General features: G+C 51.8%; 1 protein-coding gene across 3 annotated transcripts in view; it reads left to right on the forward strand.

Moving 5' to 3' along the window:
* The first annotated feature begins 970 nt into the window (after positions 1 to 970).
* Positions 971 to 21259, forward strand: part of CD99 (CD99 molecule (Xg blood group)) — a 36538-nt gene continuing 16249 nt past the window's right edge. Inside the window, exons 1-5 of one of the 3 annotated variants that reach the window (XM_034650001.1) lie at positions 971 to 1130; positions 17475 to 17507; positions 17917 to 17961; positions 20136 to 20183; positions 20827 to 20895. In XM_034650001.1, the coding sequence (XP_034505892.1) occupies positions 1064 to 1130; positions 17475 to 17507; positions 17917 to 17961; positions 20136 to 20183; positions 20827 to 20895 (262 nt within the window). In that variant the 5' untranslated portion in view covers positions 971 to 1063. Of the gene's footprint in view, positions 1131 to 17474; positions 17508 to 17916; positions 17962 to 18755; positions 18801 to 20135; positions 20184 to 20826; positions 20896 to 21259 lie in introns of all 3 variants that reach the window. The other 2 variants (XM_034650000.1, XM_034649999.1) reach the window with 2 other exon arrangements.

The raw sequence follows: 21259 nt of genomic DNA on the forward strand, positions 1-21259 counted from the left end.
TTAAGCTAACATTTCAAAAAAAAAAAAAAATTGATAGTCTGGGACGGAGACCAGCCCCAAGACCGGGGTCTGCACCGNTTCCCCTTCTGAGATGTTCTGTACCCTGAAGGAACACGGAGTGAATATTAAGCTAACATTTCAAAAAAAAAATATATTGATAGTCTGGGACTGAGACCAGCCCCAAGACCGGGGTCTGCACCATCGTGGCCAGAGACCCACCAGGGCGCCAGCCACCTCCCAAGGGGAACGGGAGGGGTTTCCTGCCTCTCCCCCTCTGTGTGAGCGCCCACCGCCCAGCTTAGGGTGGGTTGAGGCTTCCGGAAGCCCCTCCCAGGGAGGTCCTGGTTGAGGCTGGGGAGTAGGGGGCTGCCGTGCGCCCCCAAAGCTCCCACCCCTGCTGCAAGCTCTGTCCGTCCGTTCAGACTGGACTTTGGGATGGGACTGGGGGCTGCCCCGGGGCCAGGGAACTACAGTTCCGGGAAAGGAGAGCATTTCCCTTTGCTCCCCCTTCGGGTGGCTCTCGTCCCCGTTAGGAGATAGGAGCAGGGAGGGGGCTCCGCGGGTGGTTTCGCGTTAGTCACTTGTGTGTTCTTGGGGGCGTGGACCCCGTTAGGGGCTGTGGACACAAGGAGGGGCCCCACTTTCTGGGTGGGGAGGGGGTTACTTGCTCCCTTCCGGGCCGCCCTGGGGTCGTTAGGGGAGGGTAAGCGGCCCCCACTTTCCGAGCAGAGAGAAGGGGGTCACTTCCTCCCTTCTGGGCCGCCCTGGGGTCATTAAGGGCGTGTAGAAGGCCCCCACTTTCCGAATAGAGGGGGGCCACTTGCTCCCTTCTGGCCGCAGTGAGTAACCAGGCCTTCCCCGCTCGTCCCCTCCCCTGCGCCAGGCCCGCGCTAGGGTGTCCGGGGCAGCGGGCGGGGCGAGCTGAGGCCAGGGCGGGGCCACGGGGCGCCCCCCACCTCTCCCGCCCTGGGCCCCGCCCCGTGGGCACTCCCGCTGCCGCCGCCGACACCGCCGCCCGCAGGCCCCACTCCCGGGACGTTTCCTGCGCGGCGCCGGGCGCACCATGGCTCGCCGGGCCTCCCTCGCGCTGCTGCTGGCCGGCCTGCTCAGCACCCTGGTGCCCGCCCGGGGTGAGCGATTTGGGGATTTGGGGGGCTTGGAGGGCGGGGCGGGCGGAGTGACCCGGGTACGGGCCCACCTGGGGACCCGCATGGGGACGCGCGCGCGCCGGGACCCCAGGGAGGGCCTCGGGGACGTCCTGCAGGAGGCGGGCCTGGGGGGGCAGCGAGGACCCCCGGGCCCTCCTCCCCGCCGGGCAGGACGCGCCTTGCCAGCGGGTAGCCAACGCCCCAGGGAGGCGGCCGCACGGCCCTCCAACTTTTTTCCTGGGCGGGTTTGGACTTATTCCAGAGGGGAAATGCAGCGTGTGTTTTCAAAATCACAAACTCCGATAGCTGGAGGCACTCGCGCGAGCCGCGGGCCCTGGGTGCCGGCACGCGGGAGACTCCTTAGGTGCCCCCAGCCCGCGTGTGCACCCCTGCAGCGGCCGGGGTCCCCCCCTGGCGCGCCCCGGGGGGCCCCTGTCTTTGTTGTTGCGCGCGGAGCCACGCCCTGCGTCCCGGGGCCTAAATTTGGACTGGGCTGTGCCGCCTGCGAGGCGGCGGAGCGGGGGTGGGGGTAGTTCTGAACAACTTGGAGAGCTGGGCACGTTCAGAAGCACCGAGCGCCCACGCCTGGGGACTGGGGCGCTCGCTGCGCGCGCTGAAAAGAACGGTGTTCGCAGCAGACTGCTCCAGTGGAGAATTCAGAAAACACAGAAAAGGTGTCAGGAGAAGGGGAGGCCGGGGAGCCCACCCCCGCACCCCCACGTTCCGCCCTCGCAGCCCAGGCCTGTTTCTGGCTGTGGCCTGTTTTGCTGTCCCTCTCCGTTTCAAGGGAAACTTGCCATCCTGTTTCCCTCTCTCCGTCCTTTCCAAAGCTCGGATTTTTTGCTGGGCTTGGCATGTTGAAAGCTTCCCCCCACCTCACGGTTATTGCCCTCGGCCTCCGGGACCCACCCGGGGACTGTGGCGAGACTGCTAAGGGGGCAGCGGGGCCCACGGCTGCATAGTTTCAGGACCCGGGTGCTCTGAGGTGGACACATTTTGCAAACAGGAATCATCACCCGAGGCCTGCACGGTGCTGGGCGTTTTCCCTGTTGTTGGAGGACCTCCAGTTCGGGCCTAAGCGCTTGACTTTAGAGTCCTTGGCACCCCGGTTGTTTTGGGGGAGGATTTGTGAATTGCTGTGGGCGCCTTGTGAATGGGGCCCCATGGCCTCTGGTGGCTTCAGGGGACATTGGGGGGAACCCCTTGGAACATTTTAGAGCCTGCCGGAGAGGGCCTGGCATGGCTCATCCAGGTTCTCTCTTTCTTCCGGAATAAAAGTCCTTTTTGTTTCGGCTCTGGCTGCTCCATTTCTATGGGTTTGTCCCCCCCCCCCACCGGGGTTGTCTTCCTGCCGTGTTTGCTTGCATGACACCTGCGGGACTTTCCGTATATCCCTGTGGGTGTGTGTTTCTGCACTTTGCTTTCAGCACCTCCCCAGGGCTAGGGTCCAGGGGAATGGGTGAGGAGTGGTCCTCATCCCTCACGACGGGACCGTCCTCTGGGGAATGGGGGCTGCCAGAACGGTGACCGTCTCATCATTCAAGAACTCGGTGCGGTGACGTGGGACGTCGTGGCGAGCGGCATGGGGGGCTCCCTCTGCTCCCAGTTCTGCTCCCAGAGCTGGGACAGCCTTCTGTTCTTGGGACCCCACACAAGTCCTGTTGTGATGTTTTTTTTTTTTTCTTAGAAAACCCCACAGTGCAATTCTCCGGGAATTATCCGATTTCTGTACAGATTGTGCCGGGCAACTCGAACACAGGGGATGATTTTACGAAAATTACTGGTGGCAGTGGGGTGGGGGCAGGGAGGCGAGGGGAGCCGGCCTCGCCCCAAAACAGCCCAGAAAGGATGGAAAGATGGAGCTTACTACCTGTTCATCTTTTTAAGAATGCACGCTCCCCCACCCCTCCGTACTTGATCCTTCTGGGGTGGGGTGGGGGGGCAGGAACCAGCTGTTCCAAAGATACAGATGGGTTTTTTTTAATCAGGAAAGTGCTTTCCAGTTGGCCAAGGTCAGAACACACTTTCCTATAGAAATATGTGTTTGCTGTGGTTTGCACAATGGCTATAAAACCCCATTGAGCCTGGGGACAGACCTTTGCTTTTAATAGCACGGGGCGCATTTCAAAGTGCTCAGGACCCAGGCCCCCCCCTCCAGGTTCCTGGCTTTCTTCTGAGATTCCCATGGGAATGGAGGGACGGATGGATGGAGGAGACGGAAAGACGCATTTCACCTTTCCAAGAGTTGGGTTTTCCCTACCCTGGGGACACTTGGAAATGCCTGGGAATTTTTTTTTTTTTTTGAGCTGTGATGCCCAGGGAAAGGGGTGCCACAGGCAGGTGGTGGGTGGAGACCAGAGACTCTGCTTGACACCCCACCTTGCACAGGACGCCCCACCCCAGACGGTCATCCAGCCCCAAATGTCACACGCGAGTGTGGGCTTGGGGTCTCCAGTTTCCTGACGATGGCTCTGGTCTCTGCCCTGGGCATGCGTCTCCTTCTCTGCCTCCCTCTGGCAGAGGAAACAGCTTTTCCGCCTGTTTGTCTGCATGGACCGCCTGCCCTTTGGGCTCTGATAAAACTTAATTGCCCCTTGTTGACCTCTGTGCTTTGGAGCTTTTTTCCTGTTCTCAGTTGATGAGGCTAATGCTTTGTTTTTTGTGCATGTCGAGATAGGAAAATGCTTGATTTTTGTGGACTTTTTTCCTTCCGTCTGGATGACATCTTGGCTGCCTGGTCTCATTTAGAAGAGAATGTAGCTAATAGAGCATTTTACCCAATTGAACGTGGAGGGGCCCCGGCAGGACTTCGTGGCCACTGGCTTTTTGTCTGGTGGATGTCTTCCTCGCAGGACCCCGAGCAGCCCAGGCGTGGGCGTCATGCTGTTTCCACCTCCTGAGATTTTCCAGCGCGGTGGCCTCTTTTAGGGGGAAAGAATCGTACGTGTCTTATGACTTACAGACAGGGTAGAGCTCTAAGACGGATGTTGTATTCGGAGGCTCAGAATTACTCAGCATTCTGGGGGCGGGGGCGCCTAGGGGGCTCAGTCCATGAAGGGTCTGACTCTTGATCTCAAATCACATCTTGATTTCGGGATCGTGAGTTGGAGCCCCCCCTGAAAAAAAATTAGTCAACATTGTGGCTCTATGTGGATTCATTTGGATGCCCAGAGACTCCAGGAGTGTTTTCTAGGATGCCCAGGCTTTGCAGGGGTCGGAGAGACACACAGCACATGGGACATGTCCGTGTGTCCTCACGTGCTTTGTTTTAACGCCTGGGCGTCTGTCCCAAGTGAATCAGCAGAGACCGCTCTGGGACATGCTTTGGTCCTTTGCCGATTCTTGTGATGGATGACGCAGCGTGTGCTTAGGGAGGGATCACCAAAAGTCCTTTTAGGGGCGCGGGGGATACAGTGGTTCGGGAAATGCTGTCTCCAGATAGAGGCACATTTTCTAAACATCTGAGAAGGACACACCCTGGAGAACGAGCAGGATTGCCTCCAGCGAGCGCCATCACCCACTCAGAACTTAAGGAAACCGGTCCTGCCGATTATTTCCCGGTGGTGTTATTTAGCGGGGACATCTGCAAGGGGACAGGAAGGGTGTTGTTGGGGGGTGGTAATCACACGCGACCTCTTCTCCCCACGCAGACGGCTTTTCTGCAGACGTCGAAGGGGCGGAACGCGGTGCTAGGACGGAATATGCAGGAAACCCCAATGCCGCGTCCCATCCGCTGGGGTGGGGGACACAGCAAGGCCTCCCGCGTGCACGTGGCTGTGTGCAGACAGCCCGTCCTATACGCGGAGAACGTCTGCAAGGAAGGGCAGGCCTTCCCTAATGTTTCTCCCGTATTTTCAACGGGGACTCTTCCTTTTAATTTATAGTCACCCGGAAACCTTGCAGTCCAGGGACCCGCGTCACACCCAGCGTGTTTCCCCCCAGATAGCAGCTGTGAGCATCGGTGATGCGCCCCGCGGTGGGGGAGAAGGCCGCGGGGACCCTAGGCGGTCTTGGTGCCACCATGTTGCTTGGCCGCGTGGGGTGGTCCACCGTCCAACACCTGCTGCTCTGTGCTGTGTGTGCCAGTGTCTGGGGGTGAGCGAAGGTGACTCACCAGTCCTAGCTGTATTGGGGGATTCGTACTATGTCCTGCGCGTCCAGAGACACAACACCTCCCTTTCTCGAATTTCTTGCTCTTCGCTGCCGGCCTGGTTGTTAGACCAGTTTGGGGACATAACGCATGGGTGTGATCCAGCTTTGTCTCAGAATGACTCAACGCTGCCACTACCCCTCGTGCGCTCTCGCTCGCTAGCCGTGTTATTAAAATCCCTTAAACAGGAAACCAGACACTTCCTTTTTCCTCCCCCCGCCCCCGAGTCAGTCGTAAGCCCGCAAACCGGTGTGTTTCTCCAACGGCAGCTTGGGACCCATTAATGGGCTGAGAGTTCCGTGTGCGGCCGGCAGTGTTGACAAGAAGAAAATTCACTAGAGGTTTAAGCAGCCGTGTGTTCCGTCAGGAGCCTGGTGGAGTGAGCATCCATGAGGCTTTTGTTCTGTTTCTCCGAGTCTCGGTGGGCTGGGCCAGGATATAAAATGGATTTGTCGCCCTGGGTGGTAGGCAGAAGGGTTTCAACACACTTGCAGATCCAAAGCCCCTGCAAATCACGTTCCTTCTCCACGTGAAAGCTTTGGATAGGTCCCCTTGGTTTTGGAAGTTTTGGATGGGTCTCCTTGTTTTTGGAAGTTTTGGGTGGGTCCCCTTGGTTTTGGAAGTTTTGCAGAGGTCCCCTTGGTTTTGCAAGTTTTGGATAGGTCCTCTTAGTTTGGGAAGTTTTGCATAGATCCCCTTGGTTTTGGAAGTTTTGGATGGGTCCCCTTGGTTTTGGAAGTTTTTCATAGGTCCCCTTGGTTTTGGAAGTTTTGGATGGGTCTCCTTGTTTTTGGAAGTTTTGGGTGGGTCCCCTTGGTTTTGGAAGTTTTGCAGAGGTCCCCTTGGTTTTGCAAGTTTTGGATAGGTCCTCTTAGTTTGGGAAGTTTTGCATAGATCCCCTTGGTTTTGGAAGTTTTGGATGGGTCCCCTTGGTTTTGGAAGTTTTTCATAGGTCCCCTTGGTTTTGGAAGTTTTGGATAGGTCCCCTTGGTTTTGGAAGTTTTGCAGAGGTCCCCTTGGTTTTGGAAGTTTTGGATAGGTCCTCTTGGTTTGGGAAGTTTTGCAGAGGTCCCCTTGGTTTTGGAACTTTTGGGTGGGTCCCCTTGGTTTTGGAAGTTTTGGATAGGTCCCCTTGGTTTTGGAAGTTTTGGATAGGTCCCCTTGGTTTTGGAAGTTTTAGATGGGTCCCCTTGGTTTTGGAAGTTTTGGATGGGTCCCCTTGGTTTTGGAAGTTTTGGATAGGTCCCCTTGGTTTTGGAAGTTTTAGGTGGGTCCTCTTGGTTTTGGAAGTTTTGGATGGGTCCCCTTGGTTTTGGAAGTTTTGGATAGGTCCTCTTGGTTTGGGAAGTTTTGCATAGATCCCCTTGGTTTTGGAAGTTTTGGGTGGGTCCCCTTGGTTTGGGAAGTTTGGGGTGGGTCCCCTTGGTTTGGGAAGTTTTGCATAGGTCCCCTTGGTTTTGGAAGTTTTGGATGGGTCCCCTTGGTTTTGGAAGTTTTGGATGGGTCCCCTTGGTTTTGGAAGTTTTGGATAGATCTTCTTGGTTTTGGAAGTTTTTCATAGGTCCCCTTTGTTTTGGAAGTTTTGGATAGGTCCCCTTGGTTTTGGAGAGGTGCCTTCACATTGCATTGTATCAGGAACTTTGCAAAGAGCCACATAATTGCTCCAAGAGAGTGCTTTTGGAAACAACATAATAATTTTAAGTCCTTACATGAACTGCCGTCCCCGAGAAGGCGGCTGGAGTGCAGAGTGGCTGCATTCCGAGGCTTTGGAAGGCATTACTCATCCCGAGACAGCGGGGCCAGAGATTTCTGGCTGCTTCTGTTCACGGCTGCCTTTGCCACGGCCCCTGTGTGCTGGTCTGATTTCTCCCTGGTAAGCGTAAGGGATGCAGAGTGCACTGGGGTGCACCGTGGACTGGTGTTATATGCGGACAAGGTATTAATAGGTGATGTTGTCTGGGGGGCACAGGGTCTTGGAGACACGTCGATTTTGTAAATAGTGCAAGAACCCTTCTATTGCCAGTTTCCTTCTGAGACTGTTAGCTGTCTTCTCTTAGAGGACGGCGTGGGTTCCATGCTCGACGTGAACGGCAACTGTGGCGTTTGCCCCAAACTCAGCACAAAGTGTACCCCAGTGTACCCCAGCAGGATGAAAGGAGACAGGAAGGGGGAACAGCCAGCTATCTGAGGCAGAGCAACACGGTGTCGCAGGAAAGGAAGGACGTGCTGGGGTTTCACTGAGCAGGACGTGGATGAGAACAGCTGACTCTTGCTCAGATCCGGGCTGGATGCTGCATGAAAGATGGGGCCGTGGCCCCTTCCTGCTGGGGAGCTTGCTTGAGGACTCATGGCCTGCTAGACTGAGGCAGCACTTGGAGGGTGAGATAAAGTGTTGATTGATTGATGACTGATAGGTAGATGATAAATGATAGATATAGTACATGTGATGGATGGATGGATACATTGATAATACATAGATGATGACAGATGATAGATAGATAGATAGATAGATAGATAGATAGATAGATAGAATGGATAAACAGTTATATAGATGGATGGGTAGATAGATAAATAGGTAGATATGATGGATGGTTGGAATGATGGATGGATGGATGAACGATAGAAAGATAGATAGATATGATGGATGGATGGATAGATAGGTACATAGATGTAGAGATGGATGGATGGATGTTTGGGTGGATGGATGATAGATAGATAGATAGATAGATAGATACACAGTAGATATGATGGATGGACGGATGGATGGATAGATACATAGATAGCTGTACAGATGGATGATGGATAGATATGATGGATGGATGGGTGGATGGATAGATAGCTACATAGATGCAGAGATGGATGGATGGATGGATGTTTGGGTAGATGGGTGGATGGATGGAGGATGGATGGATAGATAGATAGATAGATACACAGTAGATATGATGGATGGATGGATAGATAGATATGATGGATGGGTGTTTGGATGGATGGATAGATTAATTAGATAGATAGATGATAGAATGGATGGATGATAAATAGGTAGACACATAGACACGTAGCTACATAGATACATAGACAGGAAAGCAGATGGAATGGATGGATAGGTAGCTATCCAGGTGATAGGCATGTAGCTGAGAGAGACACCCCAACTTGACCCAAGTGGCTTCCAGGTGGGATGTACATGTCTCCTTGCTCGGAAAGCTGCTGGACTCATCATGCCAGGTGACAAATGGGTCAGAATCTCCGGATTCTGACAAGAGGAAGCTGGTATGGAGTTGGGGAAAGGACTGGGGAGTGAGGATGACAGAGAGGAAGATGAGCCTTAGCCTGGCACCCTGTGTCTGGCCACAGGACAGGAAGCTTCTCTGTGCAACTCTTGGGACGCCCGTTCTCCCTCCCCTGAGGTACCAGCCCTGAATATATCTCCAAGTTAAGCTTAATGTAGGTAACAGCTTCTAAACGAAGTCCATCTGGTTACACCCATGGTGTCTCCAACGCTCTGTATCTGGAACTTGTCATTATTTTCTCCTCAGCTTACATGTCCTCCTTCATTCCTATCTTATGTGATATGGCCATTTGCCCGGACTCTTAGACAGAAGAACCACCCTTCATTCCTGCCAGCTCCTTCCTCCCATATTTCATCTATTACCAAATCCTGTTCACTGGATCTTGTGATTCTTTCTTGACTCATGCTCCTTTATCTATTTCTGCCTTTTTTTGGTCTTTCCTTTTATTTTCTTCCTTCCTTCCCTCCCTCCTTTCTTTTTTTTTCTTTTCTTTTTTCTCTTCTCTTCTCTCTCTTCTCTTTTCTCTTCTTTTCTTTTTCAGATTTGCACCCCTACCCCTGACATTTTTCTCAAATGAATGGAAGAGCCCTTAAGTGGACTTCTTCCCTGGACTTCTGAGGCTTTTTTAGGAGGCTCTGTGAGGACTGCTTCTCAGAGTACTTCATGCTTTAATGCACAAGATAAAACATATAACGTTGCAGAGGTTATATTAAACCAATTATTTGCTGTTTGGGTGGAGAAGATCCCAGGCTCAGGGCTGTTCATTCTTCCACTTGCTTGCCTTCTCTGCTCTCTGTCCTGATGTCTGAGTGATGGTTGTAATTAGACAGCTGCTCAGGAACCCTCAGTGGCCAGTGGAGGTTCAGATCCTAGATTCATGGGCCTGGCCCCATCGCAGGGTCCCCCGGGAGCTTGGAGAAATCACTCTTGCCCAGGCTTACCTGTGTCATCAGATTTATGTTGGATTACAAGACCTGGGCCTTGGGGCCACTGGGCTCAGTCATTTGACAGTTGCACCAAGCTCTCCAGGTGTCGCTGTGTAGACCACAGAGGGAGCTGCCTCTCTCAGTAATGTGGCTTGACAGGGAAATACAGGGGATTACCCTACATTTAGTGAAACTTAACTCCACATGGAAGAGAACTTCACTGAATCCTGATAGCAAACATATCCAAGATCAGTCACTGAGGCCTTTTCAACTCCTCCTGGATTCCATGTTCTGTCCACCCATCCATCTGTTCATCTGCCCACTTTCCAACTCTCTATGCATCCGTGCATCTACCCATCTACCCATCAGTTCATCCATCCACACATCCATCCATCCAACCACCCACCCTTATATATATTCATCCATCCATACATACATGCACCCATCTATCTGTCCCTTCATCCATCCATCCACCCATCTACCTGTGCATCCATTGGTTTATCTGTCCACCCATGCTTCATCTATCCCCCATCATTCGTTTATAATTAACACCAATTTTTTCTTTTATCTAGGTTTGTGTATTTGTGTACTATCTGTGCATCCATCCACTCATCCATCTACCCACATACCAACTCATCTATCCATCTGTGCTTTTACCCACACACCCAGCCACTGGCTCTCATGCATGCCTTTAGCCAGCATAGATTGAATTCCCAGTGGTATCTGTATTCTCTCGCTGCTGTGTGCTGGGGGTCCAGACAAGAAATACCTGACCCCCATCCTCTCTTCTCTGCCAGGAGAGAGACAAGCAAGGTATCCCTTCTGGTGCAGTGTTGTGAAGGGGAGCAGAGACCCCTCTCCCCCAGGGAGTCAGAGGGGGCTCCTCACAGGTGGGAACCTCTGTGGACACCGAGTTTTCATGAATAGACACACCTTCATAGCGGTGGAAGCCTGACGAAGCAGGAAGAGGGCTTTTCAGGCTGGGGGCGTGGCTTGCAAAAAGCAAACCTAGGTGTGTGAGATTGTGAGTCTCTGGAGGATGAGAAGAGAAGGCAGAAGCAGTGATTAATGCTGAAAGAACATAGTTTATTTCTAGCTGCGGACTTACCTGCAAGGGGAGTACGTGGTGGGTGGCCCTGGTTTGCCAGGATGTGGGTTTGCAACTCCCCTGGGGGGTTTGGAACAGCAAGGCATGTGTTCGCACTTACCTGCAAGAGAGGTCAACACCTTGGGGAGCAGGTTGGAGGGGCAGAGGTGGTTGGTAGAGCCTGGATCAGGGAATTAAAAACCTGCAATGGTGGCCACACATCGGCATCATGTCGGTAAGGCTTGCAGACACCGGTCCCTTAATCCCAGCCCACAAAATTTCTGATTTAATTCACCGCGAGCATGAACTGGGCCTCCAGACTTAAGAAATCAGCCACGGCTGGAGCTGAGAAGCAATCTTTGCAAGCGTCGGTGAGGAAATGCTTCATTGTGCCCAAAAGGAGTGACAGAGGGCTTGAGGGCAGCCTTTTCTCGGGGCTTTGAGGTATGAATAGGAGTGCTCTTGGTATGGAAAGAAGGGATTCCCATGTATGGGCAAGGAGAGGATCCGAATGAAGATTGTAGGAACACACAGCCACATGTGTGAGACACCGCAGGAACTCCTGGGGGTACGTTGTTTGAACTGAAGTGTGGTGCACTCTCCCCAGTCACAGATTCCGTATTTGTGCATTCGCCCCCTGCTAACATTTACTTGGGACTCCTGGGTGAATAGCGCCCGTGTTCAGGGAGGGCGCAAAAGTGCAAAGTGTCTGAGTCACCGTCCAGCCTCCAGGTTGCCAACAAGTGTCCTTTTCATGGTCTGTCCAGGTGCACGGCTTGTGCATTTTTGCATCCCGTGCTTGGCAATGCTGACAAATAAACAGCACAGATCCAGTAAGCTCTGCTTAAGCAGAAACATGGACAACACAAGGGCATGCGTTGACTCGTTGGCCCCAGGCTGCGGGGTCCTAAGCCCATACATTCCTAGGAGCGATGATGGAGTATCCGTGCATTCAGCGTTCCCGACAGTTCATAGAATGTAACTTCCATGACGCATGAGAATTGACTATAATTAATAAACAAGACGGTCGAGTCTGTTTGGGGACCTTGGGCCAGTTTCCAGAGCCGCAAAGGGCTCCGTGAGCTGACAAAGTGTGGGGCCGTCTAATGGGTCTTTTGGGGCCAGCCCAGGTGGGCAGGGCGGGCTCCTGTGTGAAGGGAGCACAGTTGGGGAGGTGGCTGGGGTTGGAGCGCGGGCTGCTAGTCTGGTTTTGGAGCTCTCCCCGCAGGGAGTAATGCCTTTGCTTCCTGTAGGGGAGAGACCGGATGTCCTTGGGGGGCCTGGAAAGAACCCCATGCAGCAGCAGGCACAGAGCAGAGGGTCCCGGCCAGAGGGTGATAGAAAGACAGGTGCACGGATGGCAGCCCGGTCTACCAGGAATGCATTGGCACAGGTACCCCCGGGGACCATGATGGTCCCCAACACCCCACCCACGGCCTCACCAGATTCCTGGGTTTTGTGCACAACTTGGGATACCTGCCAGGGCCGTCCCCAGAATGACTCGGGAAAGACCTTTCCCCTCCTCCTCCAGCATGTTGTAAACTTACATAAAAGGACCCGGCTCATCCCAGCCCCGGAGCGCTTTCGTCCCGGGGATGATGAACCGGACTGGCTGTTTTTCACCTGCAGCCACATGCAGAATGGGGGTCAGGTCGACAGTCCGTGTGGGATGGAAACACGGACCAGAGTTGACGTGAGCCGTTGGGGACCTCACGGTGCCCTAGACCGCCGTGCCCCTGAGCTTGGTTCCTTTTTGTAGCCAAGAGTGTTCCCTGGACGGGGCGGCTGCCGTGCCGTGTGCTCACGGCCATGCGTGTGCAGCTCGCCAGCTTGGCTCCCGCTGCTGGAGTGGTGGTGAAATTCCGCCAGCTTGGTCTTTCTTGCTCGCCTGTCCCGGAGCCGCTGAGTGCATTTTTGTGCACAGCTCCTCACCTGTTGTTAGGACGTCGTGTGTCTTTGGGAAGCTGGACCCGGGACCAGGACTCAAAAAATCTGATGGGCAGGGGCGCCTGGGTGGCAGAGTCCGTTCAGCCTCAGACTCTTGGTTTCGGCACAAATTGTGATCTCAGGGTCGTGGGATTGAGTCCCGCGTCTCCTTGAGATTCTCTCTCTCTCCCTCTGCCCCTCCCGCTCGTGCACGCTCCCTCTGTGTCTCACAAAAATAAATCTTACCATCTGTAGGGCTGACTGTTCAATGACAAGTCTGCAGGACGCAGAGACGTATTTCCCAAGCGATGCACGTCTCGCGGCAGGAAACACGGGACGTTCTCAATATGGAAAGATAAAATGCAGTCGTATGCCCCTCGTGGTCACCATGTCCAGCGTCCCCCTGATCTGCAGAGCTCGGGGTGTCGTTGACACCTGTGTGGGTCTCCGTGCCCTGGGCTTTGTGCCGGGGTGCCCCATCGGGTGGAGGGGACCCTGCCTCCCGGCCCCCAGGAAGCTAGATGCTGGGTGCTCAGGGCACGCGATGTGACCAGGGTTCTCTTTAAAGAAAAGCCTTTGCCTGGTGGCAGCAGACGTGACACAGAGTGTGCACGGCCCCCACGGCTGCTGGGGGGGCCCCGGGCGCCTTGGGGGTCTGCACTCCTCCTGTCTTCTGTGCAGTCCCTTCACTGCCTCCTTGGCATTTCTCCTCTCATCGTTCCCTAATTTATTTTACTTATGTATGTATTTGTCTCTGTGATTTACGGGTACAAATTATAAGATGGGCAGTTTGTATACTTTATTGGGAATAAGTGTCATTTCTTTCTATTCTCATTGTGTTTGTGTAATTCTATTCATATGTTCATATAGTTTATAAGCTCTGTATAAATTGTAATGTGTAAGTATGTATAATGAACATCTATACGTTATTACAAATAATCCTATTTTAGTCCTATGACTTATTTCCTAAGTCCTGTGACTTACGACTTTTGTTTATAGGGTTTATAAGTTTATGTGTGTATAAATTATACATTACATAATTTGTAATTTCCATAATTTGTTATGATTACATTTCATTTCCATTCCGGTTTTATTTCTATAACTTAATTGTGTTTTATCTTATATGTTTATTTATATAATTTATAAGTTCTGTGTATAATTATAAATTACATAATTTACAGTTTCTATAATTCATCAATATATTTGGTTCTTATTCTAATTTAATTTATATAACTTACTTTTACTTTTAATATAATTTATCTGTTGATTTTATAAAGTCTGTGTATAAGTTATATGATTCGCAATTTCTATCATTTTATTGTAACATTATATAACTTATATAACATTATTACATTATTGTAACATTATATAACTTATATAACATTATTACATATGTAATTTAGTCTAAATTTATATTACAATTTATTCCATAGTCTACATATGTGTGTAATATATATAATTTATTCCGAATATATGTCTATAATTTATTCCATAGTCTATGTACAATTCTATATTCTATATACTTAAATATATAATTTATTCTAAATATATGTCTATAATTTATTCCATATTCTGTATAGAATTCTATATTCTGTATATATGGAAATGTGTATAATTTATTCCATATATATATCTATAATTTATTCCATATTCTGTAGAGAATTTTATATTCTCTATGTATGAAAAAATATATTTTATTCCATGTATGTATAATTTGTTCCATATTCTATGTAGAATACTATATTCTGTATATGTAAATATATGTTATTTTAATTATATGTCTATGATTTATTCCATATTCTATATAGAATTCTATATTCTATAGACATAAATATACATAATTAATTCTGAATATACATCTATAATTTATTTCTATTATGTGTTCATATAATTTATAAGTTCCCTGTATGAATTCTGTCATTTGTCATTTCTGTCATTTACTATTACGCTATCTCTGTCCTGTTTTGTATTTCTGCAATGGTCCAACGTTGTGTTAGAATTTCAGAGAAAACCCGATTCTGCCTGGGTTGGTGGGATAGAGATCCAGGTGGGATAGAGATTCAGAGGGGAGGGAGACCCGGGGGGGGGGGCATGGAGACCCAGGTGGGGATAGAGACCTGGAGGGGATAGAGACCCGGGGGGATGGAGACCCAGGGGGGATAGAGACCCGGGGGGAAGGAGATCCAGGCCGGGATGGAGATCCGGGCGGGGCTGCATCCGCACTCAGGAGGAGCCGCCCACCCACCTGCCCGCCCAGGGGTTTTGGGGAATGCTCATGGCTCTTCCTGTGTCCTGGCATGACTAGCTGATACAGGGTGGGAGGGGCTGTTGGAGGCGTGGTGCCATCAGGGTGACTCATGTGTCTCTCCCTCTGGCCGGGGGCAGCCTCACCCTGCGTGACTCACCCCTGACTTCCTCTGAACATCTGCAGCTTTGAAGGGGGTTGGAGCCCACAGGGCTGTCAGGCTTCCATGCACAGTGGTCCACTTGCAGCCGGGACCAACGGCTGCCTGCCTTGAATGTTGGACATGGGGTCTAGGCTCCTGGTCCGGGTGGTGGCAGCCCCGATTGGCAGTTGGCCCCAGAGAGTAGCCGGCAGACGAGAATTTCTGCCGGGAGCCGGGAGCCCCCTGACGTGGCCGCCCGTGATGACACAGAGTCAGCAGTGTTGGCTTGGAACTGGTAGACCCGTGGTGTAGAGGGATAGATTAGGTCAGAAAGAGGTTGGGAGGGGTTACTGCTGGTCAGTGCTGCTGGGTGTTGAATCATTGCATATCCTGACTGTTCCCGTGGGGGTTCCAGCTGGTTATAATGTGTGTGCATCCTTTTTGCAAACATCGGCACAATCTTGGAACAGCTGGCGTGTTCATGATTGAGTTAAGGGGGGATTTCCATGGGAGCTGGCCCCTCCGTGCCCCTGAATTTCTGTGCAGCTGTGTATGGGAAGGACTCCCGGGGGGCAGTCCCTTGCATTCTGTGGTCCATGGTGAGGGTGTGCCTTTGTGACCAGGAGACAGGAAGTTCCCAGGGTACAGAAGGCAGGGAGAGCCCTGAGACATGGGATCCAGGGTGAAATGGTCTCAGCTGAATGCTTGGGGGTCTTGCGTGGTGTCCTCAGACCATGTCCAAGCCCTTTGACCTTGCAGGGGTCAAACTGAGTTCTGGTGCACACAGACACGTGCCCATGTGCAATGCATGCACACGCCTAACACACGCCCATGTGCACACAGACACGTGCCCACGTGCAATGCATGCATACGCCTAACACACGCCCATGTGCACACAGACACGTGCCCACGTGCAATGCATGCATACGCCTAACACATGCCCATGTGCACACAGACACGTGCCCACATGCAATGCATGCACACGCCTAACACGCCCATGTGCACACAGACACGTGCCCACATGCAGTGCATATACACACCTAACACATGCCCATGTGCATGCTTACACACGCCTAACATGCCCACGTGCAATGCATACACATGCCTAACACACGCCCACGTGCACACATTCTCATGCGAGGGAAGGTGGACATCTGAGAAAGCTCTCTGCACGGTGATGTCAGGCGAAGTGTGTGTGAGGGGAGTGGACAGGTGCGAGTTTCTGTAAATACACATGACCGCAGGTGTGTATAGACATGCAGGTTTATGCACGCGCCCAGTGGGGTCTTCAGTGTTGGTAAAATCCCGACCTGCTCCCTCAGGGAAACCTGCTGCATGTGGGACTAGATATTACTGCATTTGTTGTGTCTGGACCACGCAGTGTAGACATGATCACTCCAGGGTTTGAGATCATGAATGCAGCCCCATTGTGGTGCTGCTGGGGGCCCCATGCACGCTGTGCCTGAGAGCACATGCTTCTGCGCCTGTTCTTAGTACACACATACAAACACGCACACACACACACGCATACAGACATGTGCACACACGGAGACAAATGCACCCAAACTAGACATAGAGACATACAGACTTATGCACATACAGAGACCACACACAGCCTACACACACTTACACACGTGCCCACATGCAAACCGTGCACACGTGTGCACATGCACACACATACCGCACACATACACTTACATCTATGCACACACGCATGTGCATGCCACACGCACACAGGAGAGAGGACACAATTACAGAGCGTCACCTGTCTGAGACGTTTGTACACTGAGCTCACGTCCTCACTGAGGCAGCTCCCACGCGTGTTCGTGGACCGTTAATCGCCCGGCATTTCCCGAGGTGGGGCAGGTGTCCCCGCAGTTTCTGGACCTAACAATCACTGTCCCACCTGCGGTCAGTCTCCTTACCGCTGACCACACAGTCCACGCAGGCTTCTCCAGAATTTCCTTACGGTGTCTTCTCTGCAGCCCATCGGAAATGGGCACTCAGCAGCGGCATGGACACAGTTTCAATGAAAACAGCCGGGACCGGAGAGAAGAACAAGGAACAGCTCTGCAGATGCCCCATCCTCTGCGATCCCAGGAGACTGAAAAACAATTTCTGTGTGTTTCTCGCTTGTCTAGTAATTCTGCAAGAAATGTAGGTGGGGTGCGTAGTCAGAGAAGTTGGTCATGAAAGGGGATTTTTCTGTCCGTGCGTGTTTTCCATCACGTACGGAAATCGTTAGTCATTATTGCAATGGGTCTGCTATTTGTGAATGATGCACGGGCGAAATTACCATGTTTTCCTACTGCCGTAACTGCAACTAAATTTCGGGATCACCAGCTGCTTTGAACGTTAACTATCATCTTACTTTTCGGCATGAACGTGAGCATGTGGAAGAAATGAGAAGGTCTGCCTCATTACATGTTTTAGAAAGTGGCTAACTGCCACAGACATCGCAAAATCCAGAAAAATTTCAGCCTCCCCCCCCTTTTTTGTATTGTCTTCTTAATGCTTACATTTTTATTTCCCCAATTTCTAACTGGTCTCTTTGTCCCCGTAGGTCAAGATTTCGATTTGTCAGATGCCCTTGGTGGTGAGTACTCTTAAGATTTAATATTTGTAAGGTGAAAGATGGAATGTTAGAATGTTGACGTAAAACGACGATGAGTGTTTTGTCTGAACGTAGTAAGGATATCGAAGCGTGTAAGGGACTCACGTGGGAGGAGGAACAGCCGGACGCTCTGGGTAGGGGACGTAAACTGAGACCTCCATGCTCTTGGTGTCACCAGAAACCATGGCCAACATCAGCCTGTGCACCTGTCCGTGGGAATCCTGGTGGGCTCAGAATTCACGCTTGAACCCTTGGCCGCTGCCACCTGACCGATTGGGGGAGAGGTGCTTTGGACATTCTCCGACTTTTTTTAAAAGCACATAGAGCATCCCCAAGAGTTGGCACGGTTTCTCACAGCAGGTCTTGCTGATTTGATGTCTTTTCTCTCTAGACAACGACAAGAAGCCCACGGCACCGCCCAAGAGACCCAGCGCTGGTAAGAAGCCCCTGTTCACCCCAAGAACTGGTGGAGACACAGACAAGCATAGACACGAGTGGTTTCGGAGGCTCTGCATGCAGACTGGTTCCTACTGGAGCGATGTTGGGACGTTGGCCACACGGCGCCATGTTTTTTGGGCAAGACTCTGGGCTGATGGGTCTGGGGGATACTTTCTGGGACAGCGCATCTAGACGCTTTTGCTCTGGTTTTGGGTGTGCGTTGTGTAGGAGAAGCAATTTTGGGGGCTGAGATGCCAGTAGAACCCGTGAGCAAACCCAGTCGCCAGCCGCTGGGACGCACCCACCCGTTCTTGGAGGGGTTCCTTTCGAATGAAAGTCAGGAATCAAGAACAAGGGTCTCATCCATTGCTCCTAAGCCACACAGACAAAAAAAATGATGCCAGGATCATGGAGGTCTTACCGCCGTTGTTTTTTAAATTTGTATTTAACTGACTAGGTTTAAGGATAGGGCTCCCCGGCCAGAATGTCCCATCAGGAGTGAAGGGATAGCACCTGCCGCATACAAATCCACATCCTTGTGCGGCACGGGCATGTAGGGGACGCTGGATAAGAGACTGTTGAGGGGCGCCTGGGTGGCTCAGTCATTAAGCGTCTGCCTTCAGCTCAGGGCGTGATCCCGGAGTCCTGGGATCGAGCCCCGCGACGNTGACCGATTGGGGGAGAGGTGCTTTGGACATTCTCCGACTTTTTTTAAAAGCACATAGAGCATCCCCAAGAGTTGGCACGGTTTCTCACAGCAGGTCTTGCTGATTTGATGTCTTTTCTCTCTAGACAACGACAAGAAGCCCACGGCACCGCCCAAGAGACCCAGCGCTGGTAAGAAGCCCCTGTTCACCCCAAGAACTGGTGGAGACACAGACAAGCATAGACACGAGTGGTTTCGGAGGCTCTGCATGCAGACTGGTTCCTACTGGAGCGATGTTGGGACGTTGGCCACAGGGCGCCATGTTTTTTGGGCAAGACTCTGGGCTGATGGGTCTGGGGGATGCTTTCTGGGACAGCGCATCTAGACGCTTTTGCTCTGGTTTTGGGTGTGCGTTGTGTAGGAGAAGTAATTTTGGGGGCTGAGATGCCAGTAGAACCCGTGAGCAAACCCAGTCGCCAGCCGCTGGGACGCACCCACCCGTTCTTGGAGGGGTTCCTTTCGAATGAAAGTCAGGAATCAAGAACAAGGGTCTCATCCATTGCTCCTAAGCCACACAGACAAAAAAAATGATGCCAGGATCATGGAGGTCTTACCGCCGTTGTTTTTTAAATTTGTATTTAACTGACTAGGTTTAAGGATAGGGCTCCCCGGCCAGAATGTCCCATCAGGAGTGAAGGGATAGCACCTGCCACATACAAATCCACATCCTTGTGCGGCACGGGCGTGTAGGGGACGCTGGATAAGAGACTGTTGAGGGGCGCCTGGGTGGCTCAGTCGTTGAGCCTCTGCCTTCAGCTCAGGGCGTGATCCCGGAGTCCTGGGATCGAGCCCCGCGTCGGGCTCCTCCGCTGGGAGCCTGCTTCTTCCTCTCCCACTCCCCCTGCTTGTGTTCCCTCTCTCGCTGGCTGTNCTGGCTGTCTCTCTGTCAAATAAATAAATAAAATCTTAAAAAAAAAAAAAAAAAGAGATTGTTGAGAACCAGAATGTTTATGGTAGTTCAGTGCCTTTCATCGGGCAGATCTGCTAACGTCCCCAGAAGCACCTGGAACTTGGAAAGGGTTCGTAAAACCCAGGCAATCCGCGATGCCACCAGCAGGGGTCCCATCATTTCGTTGAGGGAACCCCAGTGAGGGTGCACGCCAGCCCGAATCTGGTGCCTCATTGCTTCACCCACCACGTCGTGTCTGCCTTACAGAGGGCCCTGGCCATGCGGGAAGGGTGGTTTCGGATGGAAGGGCGACGGCAAGGGATTCTTGGCGGGCAGAGTTAGAATCCCAGCTCGGTCCCTGTAGCGCCATGGATTGGTGAGCTCCATTTTGTGGGTTTTGTTCTCTCTTGCTTCTTTCCTCCGAGAGGTCAGGAATTTGGCTCTTCTGTCCGGACCTGGATCAGACTGGTATTCGCAGACGTGTTTGGGGAGGCGGGGACGCAGGGATTCATCTGTTTGTTTAGGGAGCTGAATTCCCTCCTGGATCCTCGGTGTTAACGGCCCGTTTCCCTTGCAGACGATGATGGGTTCAGTCTAGAAGATGCCCTCGGCGGGGGAGGAAACAGTAAGTACCTTTGGGAAGTCTGCTGGGTGGCTGACTTGCTACGATCTCCAAATTATCATCGTTCCCAAGAGTCTTGTCCTCTGAAGTCAGAACGAGCTGTTACCACAGACACGTAGGGAACGGTGTGTTGTCATTGACCCTTGTTGGGTTTCTCATTGTCACCTGTCTGCTTTTGCTTGTATTTTTAAAAACGGGCTTGCAGCCTTTGGAATGGCATAAGGTCAATGTGACCACCCTTGCCTGGGCCAGTAACCTGCACTCACGCACTCACCAGGAGCCCCAGACTTGCTGGGGTGGTGTGATGCCGCCATATTGAAATTCTCAATGCGGTTTGAATGAGGGGCCCTGCATCTTCGTTTCTCACTGGGTCCCACACATTCTGCAGCTGGTCCAGACACCTGCCTTAGTTTCTAACGGAAATTTATGGAAGTGTTTGAAGTGTTCAGTTCTCTCGAAGGTAAGTAGGGCAGCTGGGTGACGTTGGAAAGGAATGGGCAGGTGGCTGTGTTTGGGAAGCTATGCTCCACTTCCAAGCTGTTTGGGAAACCATCTGTAGGCAAATTGATGTGTTTTGTTTTTTTGTTTTTGGGGGGGAGTTTTTTGCTGAGTACTCACCAACGCAACGCTTATGTTTTACCAACAGACGACCCAGTACCACCCAACCCACCCAAACCAAAGCCGCATCCAAATCCCAACCAGCCTGGATCTTCTGGTAAGACCCCCTACCCTGTAGGTGTTCTGTGCATTTCTGAGAGTATGGTGGTACAGGTTTTCGAAAAGATATTTTTGGTTTGGAATTGACTTTTTGGTTTGCTGGGGTTCCCTTCCAAGGTTTTACATAATCCTTCCAAAAACGCAATGGAATAGTTTACTTATTTTTTTTTATTAAATTTTTTTTTTTGACGGAAAGAGAGAGCATGAGCAGGGGTGGGGCAGAGGGAGAGGGAGAATCCCAAGCAGAGTCCGTGCTCAGCACAGAGTCCGACGCAGGGCTAGATCCCACGACCCCCAGCTCGTGACCTGAGCCAGAATCAAGAGACACCCAACCGACTGAACCACCCAGGCGTCCCTAAATG

The sequence above is a fragment of the Ailuropoda melanoleuca genome, chromosome X (assembly GCF_002007445.2).
Source record: "Ailuropoda melanoleuca isolate Jingjing chromosome X, ASM200744v2, whole genome shotgun sequence".
NCBI classification, from domain to species: domain Eukaryota; kingdom Metazoa; phylum Chordata; class Mammalia; order Carnivora; family Ursidae; genus Ailuropoda; species Ailuropoda melanoleuca.